Here is a 23,884-nt window from a genome sequence, read left to right as displayed (position 1 = left end):
TTAATAACAATTAAAATACAAGGCTAAACTTCACATGGATTAAACAGCTTTTGACAATCTCCTGAGAAAATTAAATATGACATTATGACTAAAAAATTTGAAATTTCATAGAATGGTCTACATATGTGTACCAAATCAACAAGATATTATAATGTTTGTGTTAGATGAATTATAGTTAGAAAGGCGGCACCCAGCTGACAATTTCCCCACGGTAACCAAAAGTTAAACTAGTTAATTTATTACATGAATGGCATAGCCTTTGATATAACCGTCCCACAACCTTTACACTAATGGATAACAATAATTACTATCTGGAGATGAGTTTATGTGATAAGATGACCTCAACAGCTGCAACCATTCTTTAATCTTTATAACAACATGTTCATGTTGGACCTGAATAAGTCCAACATCATTTTTCAAAATACCTGATTGACAAAATGACAAGACAACCTAAGTACATGCAACAAGCAATAAAGGCAATAAAGAAGAATACAAAAACGTAACTCGTTTGTACCTATTCTTTACTTTAATTTTCTTAAATCCATGTAACAATTTTATATAGTTAATTCTATTTAAATTCTTGCATCTGTGGTTGCTTTTTATTCCATTTGGTTAAGGAATGTAGTATTTTCCATATGAATAAAGATATTCTGAATAAAGACACTTTCAGTATCAGGGTCATTCGTATCATAACAATATAATGCGTCTTTTCAAAAAGCCTCATCAAACCAGTGATAGCTTTTAAGAAATATTCCACATGTATCCGAAACAATTTAATCCATAGTCATTCATAAAATAGATGACAAATGCGCTAAGCTTTTTTTCTGCGAATCTCAATTACCATCAACATTGTGTCTAATTCTAGAAAAATAATCTGTTTTAATGGATACATTGAAAGCACATTTACATCTCTCATAAGGTTACATTTAAACTGCCAGTCAGGTATTTTCCTTGCACTTCTCTCAGTAGACCAGAGGGAATTGCCTTATTAGTGAACTGCTAATGCTTCAAAATAACTGGAATTGCATACTTGTTTAAATTATGGAAATTAAAATATTTGAATTATTCCAGATCCGAATGTAAACAATGTATCCAGGGGGCAACAAACAAAAGCCACATACTGATCAATATGAGTCATAATGACTAACTGACGAGAATGTTGTCCACCAATCACTGCGCTACACTGCTCTGCGCGCAGCCAATGAGCACGACGCAGGGGCGGGGCTAATGAGCAGCTTCACTTCTTCTTGTGAGTCTCCATCGTTTCCTCCACTCGTCCCTCGACCACATGCTGCAGGAGACAGTAAGTGGAGCCGTCCATGTTCTCGTCTCTCAGGGTTTAGATTAATGATCCTCAACGTGGCCGCTACCTCGACGTGTCACCGCTTTGTGGGACAAGTTCAAATGATACTTTCTGCACAGCTGACGTGATGGTTAGCAACAAGATGCTGTTTGCTCCAACGTGGCGCTTTGGCTGTGGAGTCCCACCTCTCCCTATATACTTTTATGTATGAGGTATTTGTTGATGTGAAACCATAACTGCTATATTCATAAGACGTTTCTGATGCATTTCGTCGCGGTCAACACAACATGGTGTTCGTATCGCTAGCAGCTCGCTACGTGGAGTAAACTCCATGTTATTGATTGAGGGGAGGCGTGGATTGCGGGAATTCGTGCGTCATAGCCCGCCTTTCTGGGATTTGTGCCGTAAAGTCAACGGATCCGACGGAAAACGACACGGATATGTGTCAAATTAAGGGTTTGAAACTAACGGTTTCTACGTGTCATCATTCTGCACGTCTTCTTTGAAGTGGCCTCCCCACGGTAAGAAAGGAGAGTTGTTACGTTGCTGGATGCTTTTGTGGAGCACAGTGTTATGAAGATGAGAGAATGTTTCTTATTCTTCCATCGAGCAATAGGTTTTCAAATTAAAAAAAAAAAAGCTAGAAAGGTTCATATCACGTTTTCATTTCAAACTGTTGTGATTTGAATGTCGCTCATGTCCAATCATTTCCCTTGCAGAGTCTGTCCACGTGTAATGAGACATTGGTGAAACATGAGGAGGGAAATTGCAGCTTTGGTGTTCTTCCTGAAGAGGCTTTTGAAAACAGGAGCTCAGCTGGAGTCTCACCAAGTCGCGCTCTTTGTTGAGAGGCTGGCTGTGGCACTGCAGGAGAAGTTCAAGGGGCACTGGTACCCGGCAAACCCCAGCAAAGGACATGCATACAGGTGCTGCTCTCCATCTGTTGACATTTTCAATTAATGCTTGTGAAAATGTAATCTCATTGGAATAGCAACCTTTCCACGGTATTACATTTTCTTAATGAATGTCGTCAGACTTTGGATTTGATTGTAATGCTTTGTTTGCTTTCCAGGTGCATCCGCATCAACAGGCTGCACAGGCAGGAGCCAGAGTTCCTTCAGGCGTGCCGGGAGAGTGGGCTTCAGTACAGTGACCTGGGCCTGCCCAGTGAACTCACATTGTGGGTGGACCCCGGAGAGGTCTGCTGCAGGTGGGTTTGAGAGTTCAGCTGTCATTTATAATCATGCGCACTTCAGTATTATGTATAGTTGTAGTATTCAGATCTGTGGCGCTTAACAGGTAAATTTTTTCCATATTGTTTTCCTCCTCATCTCCCATTATTAGGTATGCAGAACAAAATCCTTTCTTCTCAGTGGCCACTTTCCCGAGAGATGAGGAAGAGGAAAAAGAGGTTGCAAAGAAGGTGACCAGCGCTTTGGAGAGGGTGACATCAGACTATCACTCAGGTTCATCTTCCGACGAGGAGAGCACACGCACTTCCCCCCTTACGTTTGACTACAGTCGCTGTTCTTACCAGGTATTGTATAACATTTCGTCATCCTATTATCTGTTTCTCATGCTTGTGAATTATAACACTGCTTTATTTAGTTTGACGCCCACTGGTTGTAAAATTGTGGCAAGATGAAGTGTTTTTCTTCTAATGTGTTTTATCTTTTTCAAGGGAATAAACCCAAATGCTCCTGCCTGGCATCCGAAAAAAACGGTAACTGGCAAAAGTGTCGTCCTTCCTCCCCATGGATTCACGCCTTGCAGCAGAGCCCCCATCACACACATTTCAAGGCAGAAACTGTGGGTTCCCCCAAGCTACAGAACAGGACCTGGTTACTGGGACACACACCTGGCACACCCTTACATGTAGGAATAATGGTCCATATTGTTCACACTGGACAACAAATCTGAAGGTGACGCGACCTTAAGACGACTGAACACTTTTTAAAAAAAACAAGAATTTTATAGCGTAAATGTTGATTGTTTTGACTTTTTTTGCACTTTAGACCATTTGTTAAAGTTTGAATAAATCACGATAAATTGTATTCAATTGGATATTGAAATAGGAATACTACACATGTTATCTTGGAGTACTTTTACGAAGGGAGACGTTCATGTTTGCCACTTACTGCAGTCCTTTGTAATAAAATGTATTTATTCATAGTGTAGAATTCTCAGATGTATAGGCCTAAATTTATGATGTTTTATTAAACACGTTCCAAGCATGATGATCTTGTTTTTTTTGTCTTGGTTTCTAAAGTATCCTCCAAGTATGGTGGTTGTGTAATATTGGTTTTGGACTCTTTTTTTTTTTGGGATAACAAATCGGGTAAATAAAAGTTTAGAGGGTTCATTTAATGATAATTCACAACATAAGTAAGGGGCTTTATCATCCCCCCCTGATGTTGAGAATGTTGGTGAATTTTGGGAACCATGCTATTTAGTGCAGGACTCTGTTCCTGTCTATGAAATTACTTTTCATGTTGCAGAATGAATTTAGGACAGGATAGATCACCTGGCACATGGTGTGATGTGAAGTGCCTAGAACGTTTGCACAGTGCTGTATATCTAGTTTTGCTCCATTGTCCTTGTTTCTGAAAATAAAATCTTGATTACATGAGATATGAAGAAAATCTTATTTGTCCCACAATGTGGAACTTTGGAACATGCAAGTATGAAAATATGAATGGAATAGAAATAATATAGACTGAGCAGTTTTAAATTATTAACTGTACAACCAGGCCTGCTCCCTTTAGACCACAGACACCAATTCCGGGACAGCATTCTAAAACTCAGTTTAAACTCATTTAACTGCAATCCAACTCTTGGAAGCCTTAATACTATATATATTCTATTTATGTTTTCTTGCATGTTTACTTATTGCTTTTAAGGGCTTATCTAAAAAAGTATACACACAAATAACTGTTGTAACAGTTTGGGGTATAAACTGTGAGAGGGGACATTTTTAGGAGCTCAAAGCTGGGGTTGTTACCTGTCGTGGATGATCAGACCTCACGTCTCCCTCCATGGATAAACACGGTGTCAGCGTCCTGGTCTCACCAGCAGGGGGCGTCAGAGTGATGCTGTTTGGGCAAGGCGGGTGTCACGTGACAGCCTGGGGCGCGCTCCGCTGTGCACCTGCAGAGAAGAGGAGGAGGAGGAGCGGGAAGAGGAGGAAGAGGAGGAGGAGGAGGAGTGTGGATACCTCGGTCGAGCAGAGCTGCCGCGTTTCACTCGAGCTCCAAGTAGTTTGACGAAGTTTCAGTGAGCAAGTCGTGGATTAGCCGGAACCGTGATGGAGCTGCGTGTGGCCCGCTTGGGCTTCGTCCTGCTGAGTCTGTCCGCAGGTAAGTTTCCTTCCTACCGCCGACACGTTTTCCACGGGATTCTTTTTGTCTGTGGATCGACAGCGAGTGGTCAGCAGCGTCCACACCGGCGAGACTGACCTTCTTCTTCCGTGATAGAGACTTTAACTTGAGCCGCCGGAGCGTCGGTGGGATGTGAACAGAAGTTACTAACCGCAGCTGAACACACTTTACTGAAATTAGCCAACAGGGAGAAACTGACCCAAGGTCAGTTTGGTGAGCTAGCACCAGACACACTCCGGCTAAAGCGAATTTCAAATGTAACAGTTAAACTAAAACAGGTCGAATGTTTCAGTGTAGGTATTTATCGATGTGGGTTTTTTTTAGCAGTTGCTTCTGTATAACGAGAACGAGCGAGAAACGTAAAGAATAAAGAAAAAGGGGTTAGTATATGAAATAAGGCAAAGTTTTCAGTGTCGCATGTGCTTTTGTACACATTTATCTCAACCCCATTACGAGACTGGTTTATTTGTCATCATACCAGTCGTGATTCTGGATCTTCTACTCGGGTTGAAGAAATACTAGGTAGATGATGTGTGTGTGTTTTAAATTCGGGTTTTTCTCCCTGTGGTCTTCTTGGTTTGGAATCTGCTGGTTAACACAATGGTCTGATCCGCATTTAAACCTGTGGCGACAGGACTTCAAAGTAAAGGCTTTTTTTTGTCTGCCATCTGCCAGCAGTGCTGCTGACCCCCCCCCCCCCCCCCCCCCCCCCACACACACACCCCCCCCACACACACACCCCCGGTGTGAAATCCCAGGTTATCACATCTGACTTAACCACATACTTAACATTACATGCTGGTGTCATTTCCTTATTCAAACGTTTCTACATGACAACATGTGATGCAAGTGTCGACCCAGTGACCTCAGAGTCTGGTTGTTGATACTACAGATGTGTAAATGGTAGTGTAAACTTTGATCTGAGCAGTTGAAAGTTGAACCACTAATTATTTTGTCTGGCATATTCGTCAGAAGCATTGTTAAAATATAAATGCTGCTGCAACATTTTTTTCATCCATTTCCTTGTTGTAGTAGTCATCAGAAATAAATGCAGCAACATCATTGATCAAAACTATAATAATATTGTTTATAAAGAGTCTTCCTTCTAATTGTGTATTAGCTTTAACTCAACCTTTATGTTAATTAGGTCAGAGGCCTGATTTAAATTTTCTACCTTATTTGGGTGTGGCTGTTCAATGTCCTGGAATTTAGACTGAAACCAAAAGATCACTCCTCCCACTTGAAACAATAGTTTGTGAAACTTTTGCTTCAGGATTGTGTCTCGACTTCAGTAAGTGAAATTTGTCGTATAGTTACTGAAATGTTTTCTGAGATTTTCATGGGAAGCCAACGAGCTCCAATGAGGTTCCAGTCTACTGCACTTTGAGAAAACACATGTAATGAAGAAGAGCTTTGTTTAGGCTCTCCATCTCTCCATGTAAATGTTGGGGCACGCAGTGTAATCTAAGGTTAGATAGTGTGTTGTTAGTCCTCTTTTGTCTCATGACTCACATTGTTGTGTACACTAGTTGGGCTCATTACCATCCTAATGGCATCGCGGCCTCGTCATTTGGGCGCTGTTCCACTTCAGCAGACAGGAACACTATCTGCCAGACTCGTAGCATTCTTTTAGCACTGCTTAGAAACACACAGTGATGTGCTAACCTCTATTAAATGGCAACATAACAAGTCGTGTCCTTGTGCTCCATTTGTCCACGTTGCTCTGCATTCAATGTGAAATATTGGTAAAAGTAATACAATTCAAGTGGGAGAAGTAAAGTCCTTGAAATATGATGAGTGCTGAGGATTTAGGGTCTATAAAACTGCAGATGATATTACTCCAGCCTTCACTTTATGAAATTGAATTAAATCAGCTCATCATTTGGTTTGTCAAGCAGTCATTATTTGAAAGGGGATTGTTTTACCAGGTCATCATGAAGTCACGTGAGATGTCAACAATAGATAAATAATCAAGTATTTAGTCTGAAGCACTGGTCCTAAAGGCTGTTGACTGATCACGGGCATCTCATTCACTCTATCTTCATTAGTTGTCCATCATAAGCGATTGTGGTTAGCACTGTGTGTCATGTCTGTTCACCTCTTCCCTATCTCATCTAACTCGTCCTGATTTCCATTCAGCAGCCTGAGCTTTATGCCTGTTTGATTCCTTGCATGGGACCTGAACTGTCATGTTCCCTGCCACTGTCATCTCCCCTCCCCCCTCCCTCCCCTTGAAGAGTGAAGCCACTAACCTATGATAAACAGAAACCTGGTGAAACAGTGAGCAGGCGCAGAAAGCAGTTACCTGATAAGCCTACAACCAAAGGTCCTGGCAGGAACCGGTTGCTTGGTTACCTTTTGAAAACAGACACGCATATCCAGGGTTTGTGCGTGTGTGTGCGTGGGTTGTTCTAGATAGCTACCCTCCCCCTTGCTTTCATGTATGTATTAGGTGCTGTTTTACCACACAAAAGCTGTTGCAGATGTATTGAATATCTTGATACAACAGGGATTTTATGGGAAGCTGTTATTGGCAGAACTACTCTTCTCACTTTTACAGCTCTGTGTGCCTTGTAAAGTGATCGGGACCATGACGAAATAGTTAAAACCACACAGAGGTTCAGAGTCATGAACATGGTCCCATAGAGTCAGTAAAGCATGGGCTCAAATAAGGGTAAAAAAGATGAGCTTGTAAAGTGTTTTTCACAAATAACCAAATAGGTTTGTAGTTGTAAATCGACACTTCTAAATCTAAAATAAATCTGACTGAGTAGTTCTTATTTGTACATGTATTAAAGATTTGCATTTGTTAAAAAATATTTATTTTGAACACCACATTACATCTTAATTTAAGTCCATAATAAGAACAGGAGGTCACGTTAACGTGTCATGACCCAGCAGTCCGATGTCACTACTTGGCTCCTGTCGGCTGCAACATGTTGCGGCCGCAGCTTCACCTCTAACCAAGCAGGTATCCGCCCTGCCTCGAGCCTCCTGTCCTTGGAAATGAAGGAGGAACACATAGAATCAGATTACCCTCCAGGGACACTGCGTTGTCCTCCACAATCTCATGATGGGGACAACGGTGCTTGAATATTCACAGCCCTGGACGTTAATATTTTAACATGCTGGTCCTGTACAAGCCCTGTGCCAACTCCTGTTCACCTTTTTATAGGAGTGTGAAACGCTGATCATGCCTTTACCTCGCCACATTACCCTAGCTTTCCCCTCGTCCATTTCATGTCTGAATTACTGAATGAACAAGTTGCTGTCTGCTGAAGAATCAGTGAAGATGATTAATAGTGGCGCTTGTTTCTGAGCGCTTTTAATGGCTGTGCAGCTTCTCTGTATTCAGAGCTCATTCCTTTTCACAGATAGGGAATAAAACTGCCTTCTGGTCAGCTGCCAGACATTCTTGTGGGAAGAACTGCTTGAGCCTTTCATTAGTAAGGTCAATATTATATTGACAGATATCTAAAGTTTGAATGTCTTCTAAATTATTAATAAACTAATAATACTTTGGCCACAGTGTTGTCCTGCTGACAGCACCAGGCTTCCTAGAGGCAGCCTAGTTATGTGAAACATTGCCCAATATGTTTAGCTCAAGAGCCTAAAGTGCTACAGTTTGATTGTAAATTTTACACTTATTTGAAATACCAGACTAGCTCTACTTTGCTGCTTCCATGGCGACTACATGGATCACGAAACATGTTGGTGAGACAAATTTAATAAGGGAGATGGAGACAGCTCGTAGAACTAATTCTAGCATATTTAGTTCACAGACAGTTTACAGTTGCCAGTTTTTATTTAAGTGTTCACATGACCCACAGTTTAAAAACCTAATAACTACAAGTTAAAGTGGTAAAGTTTCCACTGTTATCACTGTAAAGTGCTGTTACTCTCTGGTCACACAGTGGGCCGAAGTGGCCCGAATCAGATTTTTGTTTTTTTCCCTCCCTAAGTGACCCGGAACTGATTGTTTAATGACCGTGTGAACAGCACAAATCACATAGAATCTGATCTTTTCAATCTGATTTTGTCCACATTTATACGTGGTACTAAATCAGATACAGGTCAGATTTTTGGAAATGCAACCTCAGTCTGAACAGCCATGTGACCCGTATCGGAATTCAATGTGACTTTTACGTCACTCTAGATCAACATTCCTCATAACTTTGTGCAGGCGAAGGGGCGGGTGGGAGGTATCCGGCGAAAAGGTGCGTCGGAGGTAGTCACTGGAGGGACAGGAAGGTTTTAGACCTCACAAGTACTTGGAAGGGACATATCTGTACAAGCAAAACTTGTCGTATCGTAACCGCTCTGTGTTTGAAAGCAGATCAAGAGAAAAATAACGCTCTGATCAGTGACGTCCATGTTTATGACCGACTTCTCCTTGTTTACTTCCTTACAGTGTGTGTGTGCTGTGTGTGGCGTCTTGTTGTTCATCTGTGCATGTGGGTCACAAAAGTCCCTTTTCAACTGGTCAAAAAAAACACACTAATGCATAAATGGCTTTTATCTGCAATGGTAATGGATACAATCTGCATTCATTCCTGGGTCAGATGAATCTTCAGTAGACTTGAGTTTTAATCGGCTCCAGCTTCGATCTGCAGTGAGGGAAGGTGACACAATTTGGCAAGACAGCGAGGTGGGAGAGTGCGGCATTGGTGAAATTGAATATGATCAACCAAGTAAAAAAAATTGAGGCCTATTCTGGCGATGGGAAAAGAGTCAATTGCCTTTTGCATTTCGTTTAAAAATCTGTGTTGCAAATTTTCGGGATTTGGATACAATATGTGGCAGTTAAACATTAGGACTCACATTTAGAAACAATAAGAATTGTGTCATTATCCATCTGGCTTGTAGCCTACAACAGCACAGGCTAATTGTTTTGCATGTCATAACATCACACTACCTCTAATTGATTATGAAAACATAATATTATCAATATTGGAGCCTATAGGAACGATAGACCTTTTTTGGTATTGTTTCATCATCCATTATTTAAACATACAATATTTCAATGTCCTTTGGAGACACAGTACAGAATGGACTATACGTCTGCTGGCATCTCCGAAATGCTTGAAATACAAAAAACATCAGGGATTGTAATGCAGGAGAGGTTTTCCCTCTGCTACCTGTGTAACCTATTATTTAAAACAAGGTCACTGCACTCACTGATTTCTTTTTCCCCCCGCTCTCTTGAGTCCAATCGGTCATAATAACTGTATCTCAGTGGCAGGACAATAAACAGCCCAAAGTGCATTTATCATTTAGCGACTTGATGCCCAGCTTTGCAGCACCCATAACGACCTCTGCTCCTAATGAGGAATTATGTGCTCTATGAAATAAGCTGTTCATTGTGATGATAATGAGGATAAGGATTTTCACAAATCTCAAATGATCGGCAGAATTCCATTTTTCTGACGATAAAAAGCAGAGAAGCAGAGAATATGCACACACCAGGTAAGGAGATGTGAAGGATTTTGTTACAACCTGCTTTATGAATATTTTTGGAAAACTGTGACTGGAAATCATTAAATATTTAAAATGAAGTCTGTGCCATATTATAAGCATGTCATGGTTTTAATGAAGGCTCAGACTCAATGATAAAATCTGCATGCATTTTTGATTTGGTATTCCCTTTGTCACAGTTTTAGTATTGGGGCATTTATTTACTCGTAAATTTAGTCGTAGTGGCACAAAACAAAGAAGCAAATCTATTCATTTATTTTGCTACAACATCTCGATTCTGAGACATATACTTTATACATGAGAATACTATATGTTTTGATTGTGGAATGGAATTACAAAATATTACACAGTTAGCATTCAGGTCTTTAAAGTACGCTTCTACGTCTGGTGGTTCTTCCACTTCTTTGAACCTGGCTTCACTTGTTCATTTTCCCTGCACTTTATGTATTCTGGTTATTTTCATAATATTCTCACGGCATCAGAGCTGGCCCTCTCACTGTGATGATACCTATTGTGGCAGGCAGGTCCCCAGGGTGCTGCACCTGCAGGTGCCTCTGTGCAGTCTGTTTCTGTGTACTTGCTAGCTAGGTGTCAGCTCCGCTCTACACATGCTTTAACCACTGGAAGATCATAGATTGTGCATCGTTGAAGAATGTAGCTTAGTAGGAGCCTATATATAAATATATATGAGGACAAGAATTGCTATATTGTGTAAAACACACCTGTCAATTTACTCTGATAATTAATCCTTTGTTGAGCGGTCCGACCACCAGCGGATGCATCATTTTGGTGATAACCACTTTATATTGTATTGTGCATGTCACATTATTATCAGCTTATGTCCAGGCGTTGTCTTACACAGAGCTGAGTTGTGGGAAGATGATTATATTTTGTCCCCCAGCAGTAAGCCCCCACTCTCTCCGCTAAGAACATTAGAGTTAATTGTGTGTCTAATCTTGAAAAATATTATGGCTTAGAAAATGAGCGACATAAGCAGAAGGTGGGGTGAATGTTTGGAAGAAGGAGGGGGTAAAGCAGTTGTTGAACGAGCCATTTTAAGCACCTATCTCATTGAAAAACATTACACATTGTCGAGTGTGGGTACGGTGGGAAAGGCAAACAAATGTCTGTAAAAAAGCTCCTCTCTTGATTCAGTCTGACTCGAATTTTCTCCCCGACTAACTGATATCGAAGACAGTCTCTTTCTGTCTTAGTTTAATGTTTAATCATCATGTCAAAGTTTCTGTTAATAATGCTTGTCCCTATAAGAAAAGGGATTTTTTTGTAAAAAGAAATGCCCGTTGCCGTGCACAAAATCCAACTCAGAATTGGTTTTATGAGAGTGGGATTGCTTGTATTGTAGTTTTAAGGATTATATGAATGCTGTTGGGCAGCAACATTTCAAGATGCAGGCAGAATTTTGTTTCATGAGTGTTAATACCATGCAATATAGAATTAGAACCATAAAATCCTGTTTTTTGTAACATTTCTTGCGTCATCAAGCTAAATTGAAGAGTCTGCAGTGGACCTACACACAGGTTGGAGTCTGTGACTCTGTACAAATATTAAATGTAGACTATACTATATGTAGACCCCACTGTATATCAAATGGGGTTGTATACAGTGGGGTTGTAGTCAATCTCAGAATTCTGTGGATGAATTACAGAGTTGAATCATAAAATACTTTGTCGTGTGTTTTTAGGTGCGGTAAGATGTGAAAGAAAGTGACTTCTGCACATGGCGGCTGTAGCATATTTACAAAGTGGCTCTAATCTCTTTTGAAAAATTAATGCAAGTAAACACTTATTTTCATGAAAAAGGCATTACATGAGATTAGATGAAACCTTTCCCCACAGGGAATCAGGTCATTGCAGTCATGGTTTTCACTGGGTGTGGATGTTGTCTGGGGGTGGTGGTTTGTGGAGTTCCAAATAATAATAATAGAACATTTTATTTATTTATTCATTTGTGAAGCAACTTATGATTTGATTCCAGTTCAGGAATTATAATTTAATTATTTATAAAATATAACTAAATAATGTTTCCAGAGTAGAAAAGTTTGATCAGCAAAGGTACTTTTTACACAGTATGTCCTGGTGACAAATCTAAAATATCAGTCAAAGAAGCACTACTCTTGACGTCAAAATACAGAATGAAGTTTAGAAAGACTGAGGAAGAGACATTAGTCAATATCAGTCCATCCTCCTCCCGCTGCTGTGATCCACTGACCGGCTCAGTTTGTCTCAGACACTTGAAACGTTTTCTACTTCTAAGATCCATGGCTAATTAAGAAACAGGCTTTAGGTATTCAGATAGCTCTCATTTTACAGGTAGGGGAGAGGACACAGAATCAAGCATGCCCATTAATTGCCAACAAGACATGATAGAGAACTGTCAAAGTGATGTTTTCTTTCTTCTCATTTGGATAAGGTACTGTGAAAAAATAATGATAGACCGCCCTGATCGCAGTGAGAGAGAATACAAAAACACACTACTCCATTCTTAGTTTCTTGAATATGCAAAATTGTAAAAATGAACCTTTGTATGTGAATATTATTATTATACCTAAATGATCTGTGATATTCTACCTACATTGTTCTAATTTTCAAACTAGTCAGCCAGACACACCGAAAGTCAGTGTATTCCAAGAGAGCAGTGTAAATATACGACGGCCATCAAGCGCACTGGAATGGCATTTCCATTAGGAGAAACATGAAAAGCTAATTAAGAAGTGTATAAAATATACAAAAAATGCAACAATTGGAAAGTGCTACAAATGAAAAAAAACATTCGGTAGGCATAAACAGCTAACACACTGCAAATAAAAATTGAGGCAAAACCAAAAGCCCCAGAGCCCCCAGAACACAAATGCAACAGAAAAAACGCGGCTCCAGTGCTGGATGTATATGTTTGATGATCAGCACATCTGTCACAGTTGGGCATAGAAAAGGCTCATCGCCTGAACCACGGCAAGGTCAGCAAGCCACAACACACATTTAATTACTGTAGTGCATCTCGCCACCATGTGAGGGAATCGGCAGCTGGCCCAGTCGCCCTCCAGAGAGATGAGATTGAACTGAAAATAGCTCAGTGACTGGCTGGTTTATGATGGTCAGAGCGCACATTACTGCACAACCTTAATCACTAGTGCTGCTGTTTTAATAAGCAGCGCACAGGGGCCACCAGGCTGCAGTTGTTGCTGGTAAGTTCCAAAAGAACCAGCTGTTAAGTGTCTTAATGGAGCACATGTATAATTCATATCCACACATACAGCAGTGTGGCTGGCTGGCTGGCTGGCTGGCTGACTTTCTCTGGTGGCTGATAATTGGGAGGAGCAAGGTACCCCCCCCCCATCATTCCATCTCAGTCATACCGGCAGCTCTGCTCACAACGTGGAGGAACATCAGCTCGACATTTAATCCAGGATATCTATCTGATATGAGCATGGAGATGATTTATCAGACAGTAAGTGCTGTAACACAACTCAGTGGCTAGAGTTAGTAGATTAATGACCCATGGACACATAAAAAGAGCCTGTGGCTGCCTGCAATGTCACCTGGCATTTTATCTCCTAAAAAGTCTCTTAACTCCAACTCTTATTAAGGGGCCATAAACAGAGCTGTAACACCCCGAGAGCTTTAAAGACTTTGTTAAAAAGATGTGACTTGTGGACATCACATGTCTGTGATAATCCATCTGCCGTAAAATATGTGTGAAATATATTAGTTTGACAAACCATAAACCTCATCACAACACATTTACTCTCAGGTTGTCTGATTCAAGACTTTGTAGTTGTTGCTTCATATTTTCATGACCAGGTGATAGAGTGAACAGTCAGCGTTGTGCAGTTGCCTATTCACTTTCACCGAGATTATGTACTGTCAGCCTGATCCAGGCTGGAAAGGCAGGCAGAAGCACTTTGCTACATTCACCCTACACTCAACAACCAGACGACCTAGCAGAATCTTCTTTTGGTGTTGGATTGTTAATATGTTGCAATGATTTATTATTTTTGCCACATATGTTTTAACAAGATATTGTCAGGATGGACTAAAGTCGATGCTTCACGTGTAGATGGTGAAGTCGTACTCCTGATAATTAGAGGAATATTTATTTAATGAGTTAAGGCTTGTTGTGACAAAACATTTTGAATTTTACTTTTTTTGTTCATCCTGATATAATTTCTTTTCCATTTGTGAGGAAAATTTTACAATTATAATTTAATATAATTTATGGTCAGGATGTTATGTGAATTTGCCATTCAATAATCAAAATTATTATAATTATAGTTTTTATTGGTAAGGCTTGAGTAGTATTCAGACTGATGCAGCAGGTAATCCAATGCATTTCATTGTTATCAGCCTTACTGTTTATAGCTGACTCTCTCCCATTGTGTGCTGTGTGTGCCAATTTACTGCCAATGCAAACAGAACATACTTCTGCTGGTGTTTCACAAGAAACGCATTTAACCTGCAAAGTACTATATTTACATCCATAGGAAGTGCATTGCTGATGTCAGTAAGGTTAATATTGATTATTTTTCTGCACTTTTTTCCCCATCAGTGGTGGAATAATGGGACAAATCAGGAGCAGCCCTGTGAACTGTTAGATGAAGAGATGTAGGCGACAGGCTTCACACACTTACCCTCCAAGATGAACAACTTTTCTTCTAGAGCAGCATACCATCAGATGGCAGAGTCCAATTATTAAGTGATTTCTTTGTTTAAGTGTTTGTTAAGTGAGTTTGACCTGGTAATGGGAACAGCAGCTGCTCTTGTGTCGTTTTCTGACATAGTATCTGCTCATTGCAGCTACTTCAACACAAGCCCGATTTGTCAAAGTGAGCAGCTCCAGACTTTCTCTGGAGTATTTCCTGCCAGCCTGTTGGTAAAAACTCTGGAGGATGTCCAAATAAGCTTGTGTGAGTACAAAGCAGATCCTCTGGAGGATTCACTGCGAGCGAGTGGGGGTGGTGATGACGATTCTAACACACAACAGATGCAAAATGAGTTCTTTGTTGTGGTAAATGCATTTGGATGGAGAAACTCCTGCTGCATTGTTCATGTGTTAAAGGCAACATCCAGAGAAAGTCCAGACGCAATTATGAAGTCGTCCTCTGGAGTTCATGTCTAAAAATAGTGTTAGCAACGCTTATAACCTTTTATTTTGTTGCAGTCATCGCTGGTAGTCAGGGCTGATACCATTTGTTTTCTTCAGAAATGGGTTTGTGATAGGAGAGTGACAGATCAGGTAAGAATATGTTATGACTGATCAGGCCCAATCAGGAAGCCTGACTAGGTGTCTGCTCGATCACTTGCAGAAGTCTCAGTTTTAGGGCTCTCAAACTTTGGAGTAATGTGCATTCCAGGCATAAATGTAGAAGTGATGTGTTTTATATCTGAAACATTTGTGAGAATGGAGCTCAAGTGTTGACTGTAGTATAAGAACATACACCAGATCAACCACAAATGTCACCGTTAGCATAACAGAAAAATGTAAGCACATCTGGAATGTGTTCTGATTCAACTTTAGCAAGTGGAAAATATTACAGGCTATTACAAACGTAGTACAACCTCAGTTGAAAAGAAGCTTCATGCTTACTTGTTTCTTGAAGCTGTCATTAGAAACTGAAATAAATGATGAAAGATGTTGCGTGTGCAACTGCTTTTAACTTGAGTGGATGGGCTCCTTATTGCATCTCCACTAACGGCTTTACTCTGCTGTGTTACAAAGTAGTACAGTAGCTGCTCTTTGAGTCTGTGGCAATTTCACGCTTTGGAGTTCAAATTAATGTGGGGATAACTTGTAAGTTGATGTGCACTGTGTTTAATTCTTCTTGAGGAGTTTGCAGTAATCAGGTCTTGAAGACTATTTTTATTTATGTTGTGGAGATGGATCTAATTAGCCTTTGAGACTATCAGGGTTAAAACCGCTCACTCGCTGCGGTGCACATTTGCGAGAAGCTGGAATCCCTTCAAATCTTCCCGTTTAATGGTGCATTTATCTCCACTGTCCAGACGCTATGCTCCTCTTTGTGAGTATGACAAGCTTCATCTCATGCACAGTTTAAGAACACAACATGAAGAAAAATACTATCATAATATGTCAGGAGCAAAATTGTAGCACTGCAGGATAGCTAAACTAGTGCAGTGGAGTTATTTTTAACATTCCCAAACGTGTCCTGTCACTTAACGGTGTATGTTGACTAGAGTGGTCGTTTTGAGCTCTCTCCTCATGTCGAGGCTGCGAATGTGAGCTAGAGGCATGAACAAACCCAGCGGTCTCGGTTAAGCTGTAACAACAACTGACAGTCTTTGCCTGCAGCTTCCTACAGGGCTCAGCACTCAGGTGCTTTTACTACACCTGCCTCAAAGAACCTCTGAGTGAAGAAGAGACTCCAGCCTTGAAACATAAGACCTGTTTCACTGCCTGTACAGAGAAAAAAGAGGGGAAGAAAAAGGATTATCCATCTTATCTTTTAACAGCATCGTTATCTTGATGTCCTGCTGTAGTGACTCCCCCACACAGAGGACAGGAAGAGACTGTCTGTGTTGTTACACTTTCACAAAGACTGCATTCTGGCTGTTGGAGAGTCCTTTGGACGGGATGAGAGGGTTTAGCTAGAAGGGATGTTATAAATGCATTTGAAAAGAAATTGACGTATTTGCAGTTATTACAGAGTACTTGTCAATGCCCATTTCTGCCTCAGGCAGCTTTCAGCACCAATGTTTTCAGTGAAATGAACTGTGTTAGTCCTGTGGCCTTTCACAGATCACTCAACACATATAGGTCTATGTATTCTCTTGCGATGTCAAGAAGACCACCATCATGCATTATCCTCTAGGCAGGGGAGCTAATTTTAGATGAGAATCTAGAGAAAACAGCATTAGCAAGGCAGACTAATTGACTGCCTCCCAGTCCAGCCAACAGCATTACACCCCTCTGTACTACTTGGAAAATACTGTGTTAACCTAACATAGGCAGAGGTAATACCTTAATCTGCAGGAGTTGGTCCTCTGCAACCCACACAAAGCCTGAGAAAATCATCTGTATCAGAGGTAACTAAATCTCCTCTTTGCCTAGTTTTTACCAGCAAACAGACTGCTAGTTATTTCAACAGTGGTCAGGCTTTAAGGTTTATAACATTCTGTCTGAAAAAAGAAGGGAGGAACTCAGGAATTCATTGGGAGGCATCTGTGTTTGAATTCCTGATATTTTATACATGCCTGTGTCTGCAGTCTGGCCTCACACCTTAATCCTTTTAGTGGTTTGGCTGAAAGCCATATGAGTCTTTACCTCTTCATAGGTGTTTACTTAATACATACATTTTTTGTATATGTGATCAGATTTACCTCAGCACTTTTTAAAGTATATATTTAGCAGTTGACTGAGCACAACTTGCCTGAGTTGTAAGTGTCAGTGATTTGTTTCAGATGGTATGAGGAAGTAGTTTCTTTTTGCTGAGAGAAGCAAATCTGCCTAAATTGAATTGTTCATTCTCACGGCTCCCAGTTATTTCAGATAATGTGCTAACGTGAAACATCCAGTCCCACCTCAGACTGAGCAGATAAGATTTCTGAGCTTTGGAAATGTAAAATTGTCTCCCTTCGTGAATTTGTATACAATTCCTTCTATGTTCAGAGCTCCAGAAAGGACCTCTAATCCCTAATTTAGCCCTGTGTTTCAAGGGGTATACACTTTAAGCTGATTTATTGTTTGTTCACCCTCCGACATGATTAAGCCCAGTTGTAAGAAACCGTTATTTTCTCCTGTATACTATACTTCTCTATCACAAACATGCATGTGAGAATGTATGTTCTGTAAAACCCAAATGAAAACCAGTCTGTGAGAGTCCATCAACAGTCTGAATGAAGTAGCTGCACTCTGCTGCACTTGTGTCTCAGTGTTTGATCAGCGATGATGCCTCCTGATCAGTGTTGGCATTGTGCCCTGGGGCCCGGACAAAGGCTGGGCTGGGGAGCCGGCAGGGGCCTGGTCTGTATCAGACACTTTATTTGTTTGGGGGGATGGGGAATAGGATAGGCTGCCGCACGGCTGCCTCCCCCTCAGTGCACAAAAACCCCTGTGTCGCCCCATGACTGCACCCCACTGAGACATCTGGCTTCAATTTGTTTGGTTCATAGTAACCTGCTGGAAGCGTAGAACACAAATACCTACCTTTTAATGAACAGTATTTCTTCCAACAGCCCTACTATGTTTTTGCGTGTGTTCTCTGGATCATGCCGTAACTGGAAGCTAAATAGATGTAAAAGAAAATTAGACAGCCACAGTACTTTCATTTCCCAACCAATCTCTGTCCCAGATGCCTGTCAACAAGGCCATCCCAGTTGCCTATGCAGATAATGCATATCAACACTTTTTGTGGGCAGCGTCAAGCAAAACATTCTGCTTGGTCAGTTTGACTAACAAGTTTAAATTGCAAGTTCAAAAGTGAAAAACTGAGTCATATTTCGATCCAATGTGCACACAATGTGCTGATAGCAAATGTACCCGGGATAATGTTTTGCCAACAAATACTTAACTGCTGTGTCACACTATCTCCTTTAACTGTGGCTGATGATTGATTTAAAACATCTCCCTTCGCCACCACCACACCAACTCCTACAATGAGAATTAAGGGACAACAAAGACACACAAACAATACGTGTGTGTGTTTGTGAAGCATATTCCTACGTTGCCCTGTTTCTCAAATCCTGCAAATTGCTTTCACGTGTTCAGGAATTGCTTGCAGGGATTACTGGATTTTTTGTTTCTCCTCCAAAGTGAGAAGGACATGGTTTTGTAATTACTGCCGTCTCTCACGGAAGTAAACAGTCCTCTGAATTACACCCGCTCCCAAAGACAGGCGTCTTTTTGAACAAGAGACACCCATGAATCTCGGACACATCTCAATTTCAGCCCCTTCATACTCCTTTATCACATGACTGTATTAGCATATTTGATGTTGTTTCCCATGAGAGTGTTTATCAGCGTTATCTGTCCGCTGCTCCCTGGCCTGGCACCCTTCCTATCAGCTTTACAGCACAACCAGTTCCCTTATTGTTGTTTCCAGCTCACTGTCCCTGGGCTTCAATGAATCCTCAAGGGCACAAGCCTTTTATATGTATATTGTGTGAGTGTGTGCGTCTGTGTGTGTGTGTGTTTCCACAGGTCTCTGAGACACTAGGCATTCTTATCTGACTCCTCAGTGTGCTCTAGATAAATTTGCCTCTTCTCACATGGACGAGGGGACAGAGGGAGAAAGGGATGCCGGACGGTTGGCCAGGGTTATTTTTAGTAGTTTCTGTCTCGCTTTCAAACCGTTCATGGTAGCAGAGAGGTTAGACAAACAGCCGGTTGATTCTTAACTACAACCTTGTAAAATGGTAATGCATAATGCAAATAAGAAGTACAAAACCCCTTGGCCATGATTTGAGAGTTTTTGTGATGAGGACTCAAACTTTTGATAAACGATTAAGCCAGTATGATTTTGTCCTTCGTATCTCCTTCTCTTCTCTCCCCCCTGTCCTTTCTGTTGTTTATCCCCTTGAGACATGACTTTTTACTAGTTTTTAACTGATGATGGAATTAAAAATCCAATTTGAGTTGATAGAAAACATGATTAATAATTATTTAAGCATATTGTAGCAGCAGGGAGGCAATGATTGTTTTATATAAAATACCAAGATTACTGGTAAGACCAGGCTTTCATAATTAAGTAATTACATCAGAGTTATTGACACTGTAACTGTTTATGTCTACGGTTCGTGCAGCGAATGGTTTTCTGTAGACATTCACAGCTATGGCAGTAACTACATCCCCCACAGGCTCGTCTAGGCTGTCAAATGCTCAGGCCGCCGAGTAAAGTGCCTGTCATTCGTCACCCCGTCATCATTTAATGTTCAATTATGTCAAAACAGCCTTTAGGTCATCTGCACTGGGAATTGATGGCTGCGCTGTGTGGCAAGTGGAGCTTTCATGCTGTGTTACAGCACAATCAGTATGGTTCAACAGTTGCCATCCCTCCCCAACACTAAATAAACCACGCCAAGCTCACTCTCAGGGCACCCACATTGCTTCAAATTGAATAGTTTCAGCAGGGGCACTGGGGCGAGCATCCAGAGCCTCCTTTTTTAGCAGCAACCAAGTTATAAAGTTATCCTCTGCTGTGCCTGAAATAATTGATGTTCCTCAGCGTGGTCACAGGGGTTTTGCATGCCTGTTTATAATGGGGAGAGTGTCTGTGCTTTTTAATTTGCTCATTCCAAAGCCCTCCGACTGCATTTTTACTATAATGAATCGCACCATCATTGCACATTCAAGAAAATGTGCAGTCTTCACAAGCTCTGTCAGTTTTTGCTCATGAGAAAAGTGCTTTCTTTCTACTTGGTTGATAATCATTTTTTCTCTCCTAATTATCATATTGGGTGTGAATGTTTATTTTAGGAGCACTTAACTGATGTTAATGAGAAACGTGCAAATATATACCTTGTGTTTTTCACCTTAATTTTCCGTTCCACAAACACTCACTTTCAGTTTTCTTTGATCATATGTATTTGTTTGAATTTACCTAAAACTAGACTAAAGCAATGCTTCCACTGCCACTGAGGCAAACATCAGACCAATAACAAACCAAGTGTTACAGACACACAAACCTTTTAAAGAATGTAATGGAGGTAAATCCCAGTGCAATGTCTTTCACCTAGCCAAGCTTTTTCCTGTCACTGTTGTTGCCTTGTGAGCTTGAAATAGCTCCTGCCTTTATCTCCCCATGGAAAGACTTTGCTTCTCAGACTTTACTCCAATGATTCTCTTTAAGGTCAAATGGTGGAGAAAGAAGCTTATGATCCACTATGACCACCGCCAATCTCTCAGGGTCTTTAATTTGGCTAGCACAAGGGTCAGGAGCTTGTCAGTCTGTCTCCTGGTTTCAGGGTTTATTGTGACGCTGCTCCTTACACCACAGCTTAACCTCATGTCTGGTCTATCTTTAAGACATGACAAATTGCTTCTGTGGGAATGCTTAGGAATCTACGTACGTGTCATTAAAAATCAAATCTTTTCGGGTTGTAGAATATGGACACAGGTGATCAGTTGATGCTTATTGTAGATATACCGGTTAGTATACAGGTCCGTTAATATGTATTTGCTCATTAGATTTGAGGTAAATTGATAAGCTACACATTTTTCAATCTCTCTGTATCTGTGTCAAAATTAGTTTATAAAACCCCCAGGGATTGGCATTGAGATGCTTGGTTTATGTTTTCAATGTGATTTTTGTCCCTTGATTATAATTTGTGCTATAGAGGTTTTTCATTTTTTTTGTTTTGATAGTTGTTCATAGAAATGCATGTTATCAGACCGAAAAGCGAGGTCACATAAGGCCCTCCCAGGCCCATCACAAAACAAACAAAAAAGTATTATTCATTTGAAAATGGGGCCAGGGGATTATATTACATGTATGTGTAATGTAATATGTATTGAGTAAAATGTTTGTCTTTTTAAACACAAACACATATATAAACACATTGTGTGAGGGGATATAAGCTGAAGCATGACAGTCTCGTATGGAGATAATTTGCACTATTTGAACACCTGCCGCAACTCACTGGACGGCCGTGACTCCAGGCCTCACTACAGATGGCTAGCTGGCTCAACTCACAAGAAATGTAATGGTCTCATCTGAGAACAGGGTGAAAAAAGACTGAACTGTGAGCTGATCCCTTGGTTTGTGCTTGAGGCATCTCCTCTGGTTAAGAGGTGAAGCCACAACAGTTGATCAGTGAATTATAGCTGGTTCTGACAAGCCATAGCAGTGTGAGATAACGTGTATTTTTAGGATATGCATAATGATTCCAGCCTTACATGCAGTACCAGGAATAAACATTAGTAATAACACTTTAATATCTTGCAATATCCCCAAAAAATAAATACATTTCTACCTTGTTTTATTTTTGTTGTAGACTAAATGTGCCATTGACTGTTGTACAGATACCTTATCATAATTGATTCAGGCTTGAGTTTGTTCACTTCCACAAACCTCTCTCGCTCATGTTGTCTCTTAAGCACCACAGCAACCTCCGAAGGGATTGGTTGCCAGGAGACAGGATTCGCTCCCCATTGTATGCAACAAAGGTTGAGGGGATGGGTGGTGGTGTTACAATCAGCAGGACCGGAGAGAATTGGAGGCATGGGGGGGCTTGCACTCCACAATCATGGGTGTGTTAGAGAGTGGGGGACAGTCAGAGGGGACATGGAGGTTTTGGTGGGTGGGTGAGTGAATAGCAGTGGGGCTATAGGATAGAGGGCGCTGACACCTGAAATTCCTCTAGCTCATTCCTTGTCTCCCAGTAACCCCACTGGGATGTGCTGTGTCAGACAGTATGATGGAGACCGACGGGGACGAGACACTGGCAGTCATGAATAGTTATTAAGACACACTTTCTAATTAGCCATCGTGCCCTCCCCCACTGTGTATATGTGTGTCCACGTGTGACTACTACGTGAACATACAGTCTTTCACAGTAGCACACATGTTCCTACTACACCAGAAGACACATTATTTCTGCTGTACATTTATGGCTGCAATTTCCAGCATTCATTTTTTCATAGTTTTCTTTGGACTGGAATGGTGGTCTCTCTTTTCAGCCAATGATTATTACCTTTGAGGAATAGAGACAGTTTACTTTTGTTCTGGTGCCATTACTCAAAATACAGACTGATGCTCACCCAATCTAAGCCAGTGATCATACAGAGTGCTCTCTCACCATTGAGCCCGGTGAGATCATTTCTGCTCTGTGTCACATGCTCCATTGTTCACACACTTCATGTACAATATGTGCTGATAGTTACTGATTAACACTGTGAGCTGCCTTTTTGAGCATGCTAACCGAGTTGTTTGTGTTATTCCACTACGAGAAGCTAGTGGAAGGGAATGATTTTTTCCCAGCGAGTTGCGTTAAAATCCTCCATCAGAGTGTTTGCTCCAAGCAACAGTCATCGAACCGCTCTTGTTTTCTAAGTGATTATAAATGTTACTGCTCCTGCTGGACTAACAGACAAAGTTTAAACAGTATGATCCTGTATTTTTATTCACTGATCTAAAGTAGGCGGATTCATGTATTTCCATTTAATAATCACGATTTTTTTCATCTATGAAAATCTGATGATATTTGATGTTGGTGAGTTTTGAACTATTAAACACTTAATAATAAGTAATAATACATTACTTGCACATATATTTTTTGTTTATCGATTAAATGACTAAAGTTCTACATCGTTACATAGCCGTTTTCAGACATGACCTGCGGTTAATTCTGGAGAATTGCACCTACTCAGGAGAAATACTCAGGATCTGTGGAGTTCAGTGCATATCTGAAAGTGGCTTAAGGGGTCAAATAATCTTTGAGGACTTGTTTCCTTTTTGCTGCACTGTTTACAGGCCTCATGTAATGGACTATTTATTAAAATGATTAAAGAGATTCTTTTTTTTTACTGATCTCCATTATAGTGATTTGCATTTTACTGATAGGATGGCCATCTGGGTGCTTGTGCATGAAGCATATAAAACGTGACACAATTATTTTATTGGTGAGGATGACGAGGGCCAGGAAATGTCTTATATGACATTGGTAGAATGGTATACAATGGTCTGGACTTTTAAAGTAACTCAAAATCTTTTACACGTTTCTCTATAATATAAATATCCATGACTATAAGAAACATTCTT

At 40.7% G+C, this 23,884-nt stretch overlaps 2 protein-coding genes across 3 annotated transcripts in view; both read left to right on the top strand.

Moving 5' to 3' along the window:
* The first annotated feature begins 1,240 nt into the window (after positions 1 to 1,240).
* Positions 1,241 to 3,932, top strand: btg3 (B-cell translocation gene 3). 2 transcript variants are annotated; one of them, XM_061085889.1, is made up of 5 exons: positions 1,241 to 1,303; positions 2,023 to 2,229; positions 2,376 to 2,513; positions 2,648 to 2,840; positions 2,985 to 3,932. In XM_061085889.1, the coding sequence occupies exons 2-5, from the start codon at positions 2,057 to 2,059 to the stop codon at positions 3,180 to 3,182; spliced, it is 702 nt and encodes a 233-aa protein (XP_060941872.1). In that variant the 5' UTR covers positions 1,241 to 1,303; positions 2,023 to 2,056; the 3' UTR covers positions 3,183 to 3,932. The 2 variants fall into 2 exon arrangements, with proteins under 2 accessions (XP_060941872.1, XP_060941870.1); XM_061085887.1 differs by lacking the exon at positions 1,241 to 1,303 and adding an exon at positions 1,338 to 1,824.
* A 559-nt stretch (positions 3,933 to 4,491) lies between these two features.
* The window catches only part of cxadr (CXADR Ig-like cell adhesion molecule), a 39,096-nt gene continuing 19,703 nt past the window's right edge, over positions 4,492 to 23,884 (top strand). Inside the window, exon 1 of the mRNA XM_061085428.1 lies at positions 4,492 to 4,659. Within this exon, the coding sequence (XP_060941411.1) occupies positions 4,608 to 4,659 (52 nt within the window). The 5' untranslated portion in view covers positions 4,492 to 4,607. The remainder of the gene's footprint in view (positions 4,660 to 23,884) is intronic.

The sequence above is a fragment of the Limanda limanda genome, chromosome 14, assembly GCF_963576545.1.
Source record: "Limanda limanda chromosome 14, fLimLim1.1, whole genome shotgun sequence".
Taxonomy (NCBI): domain Eukaryota; kingdom Metazoa; phylum Chordata; class Actinopteri; order Pleuronectiformes; family Pleuronectidae; genus Limanda; species Limanda limanda.
The sequence above is the reverse complement of the archived record's forward strand: the minus strand, read 5'-3'. Positions and strand labels throughout refer to the sequence as shown.

Bases quoted from the DNA above. Each gene is read 5' to 3' on its own strand.
- btg3 (XM_061085889.1), top strand. From the start codon at position 2,057: ATGAGGAGGGAAATTGCAGCTTTGGTGTTCTTCCTGAAGAGGCTTTTG. The intron at 2,230-2,375 runs GTGCTGCTCTCC...TTTGCTTTCCAG, and splicing joins AGCAAAGGACATGCATACAG to GTGCATCCGCATCAACAGGC. The intron at 2,514-2,647 runs GTGGGTTTGAGA...TCCCATTATTAG, and splicing joins CCCGGAGAGGTCTGCTGCAG to GTATGCAGAACAAAATCCTT.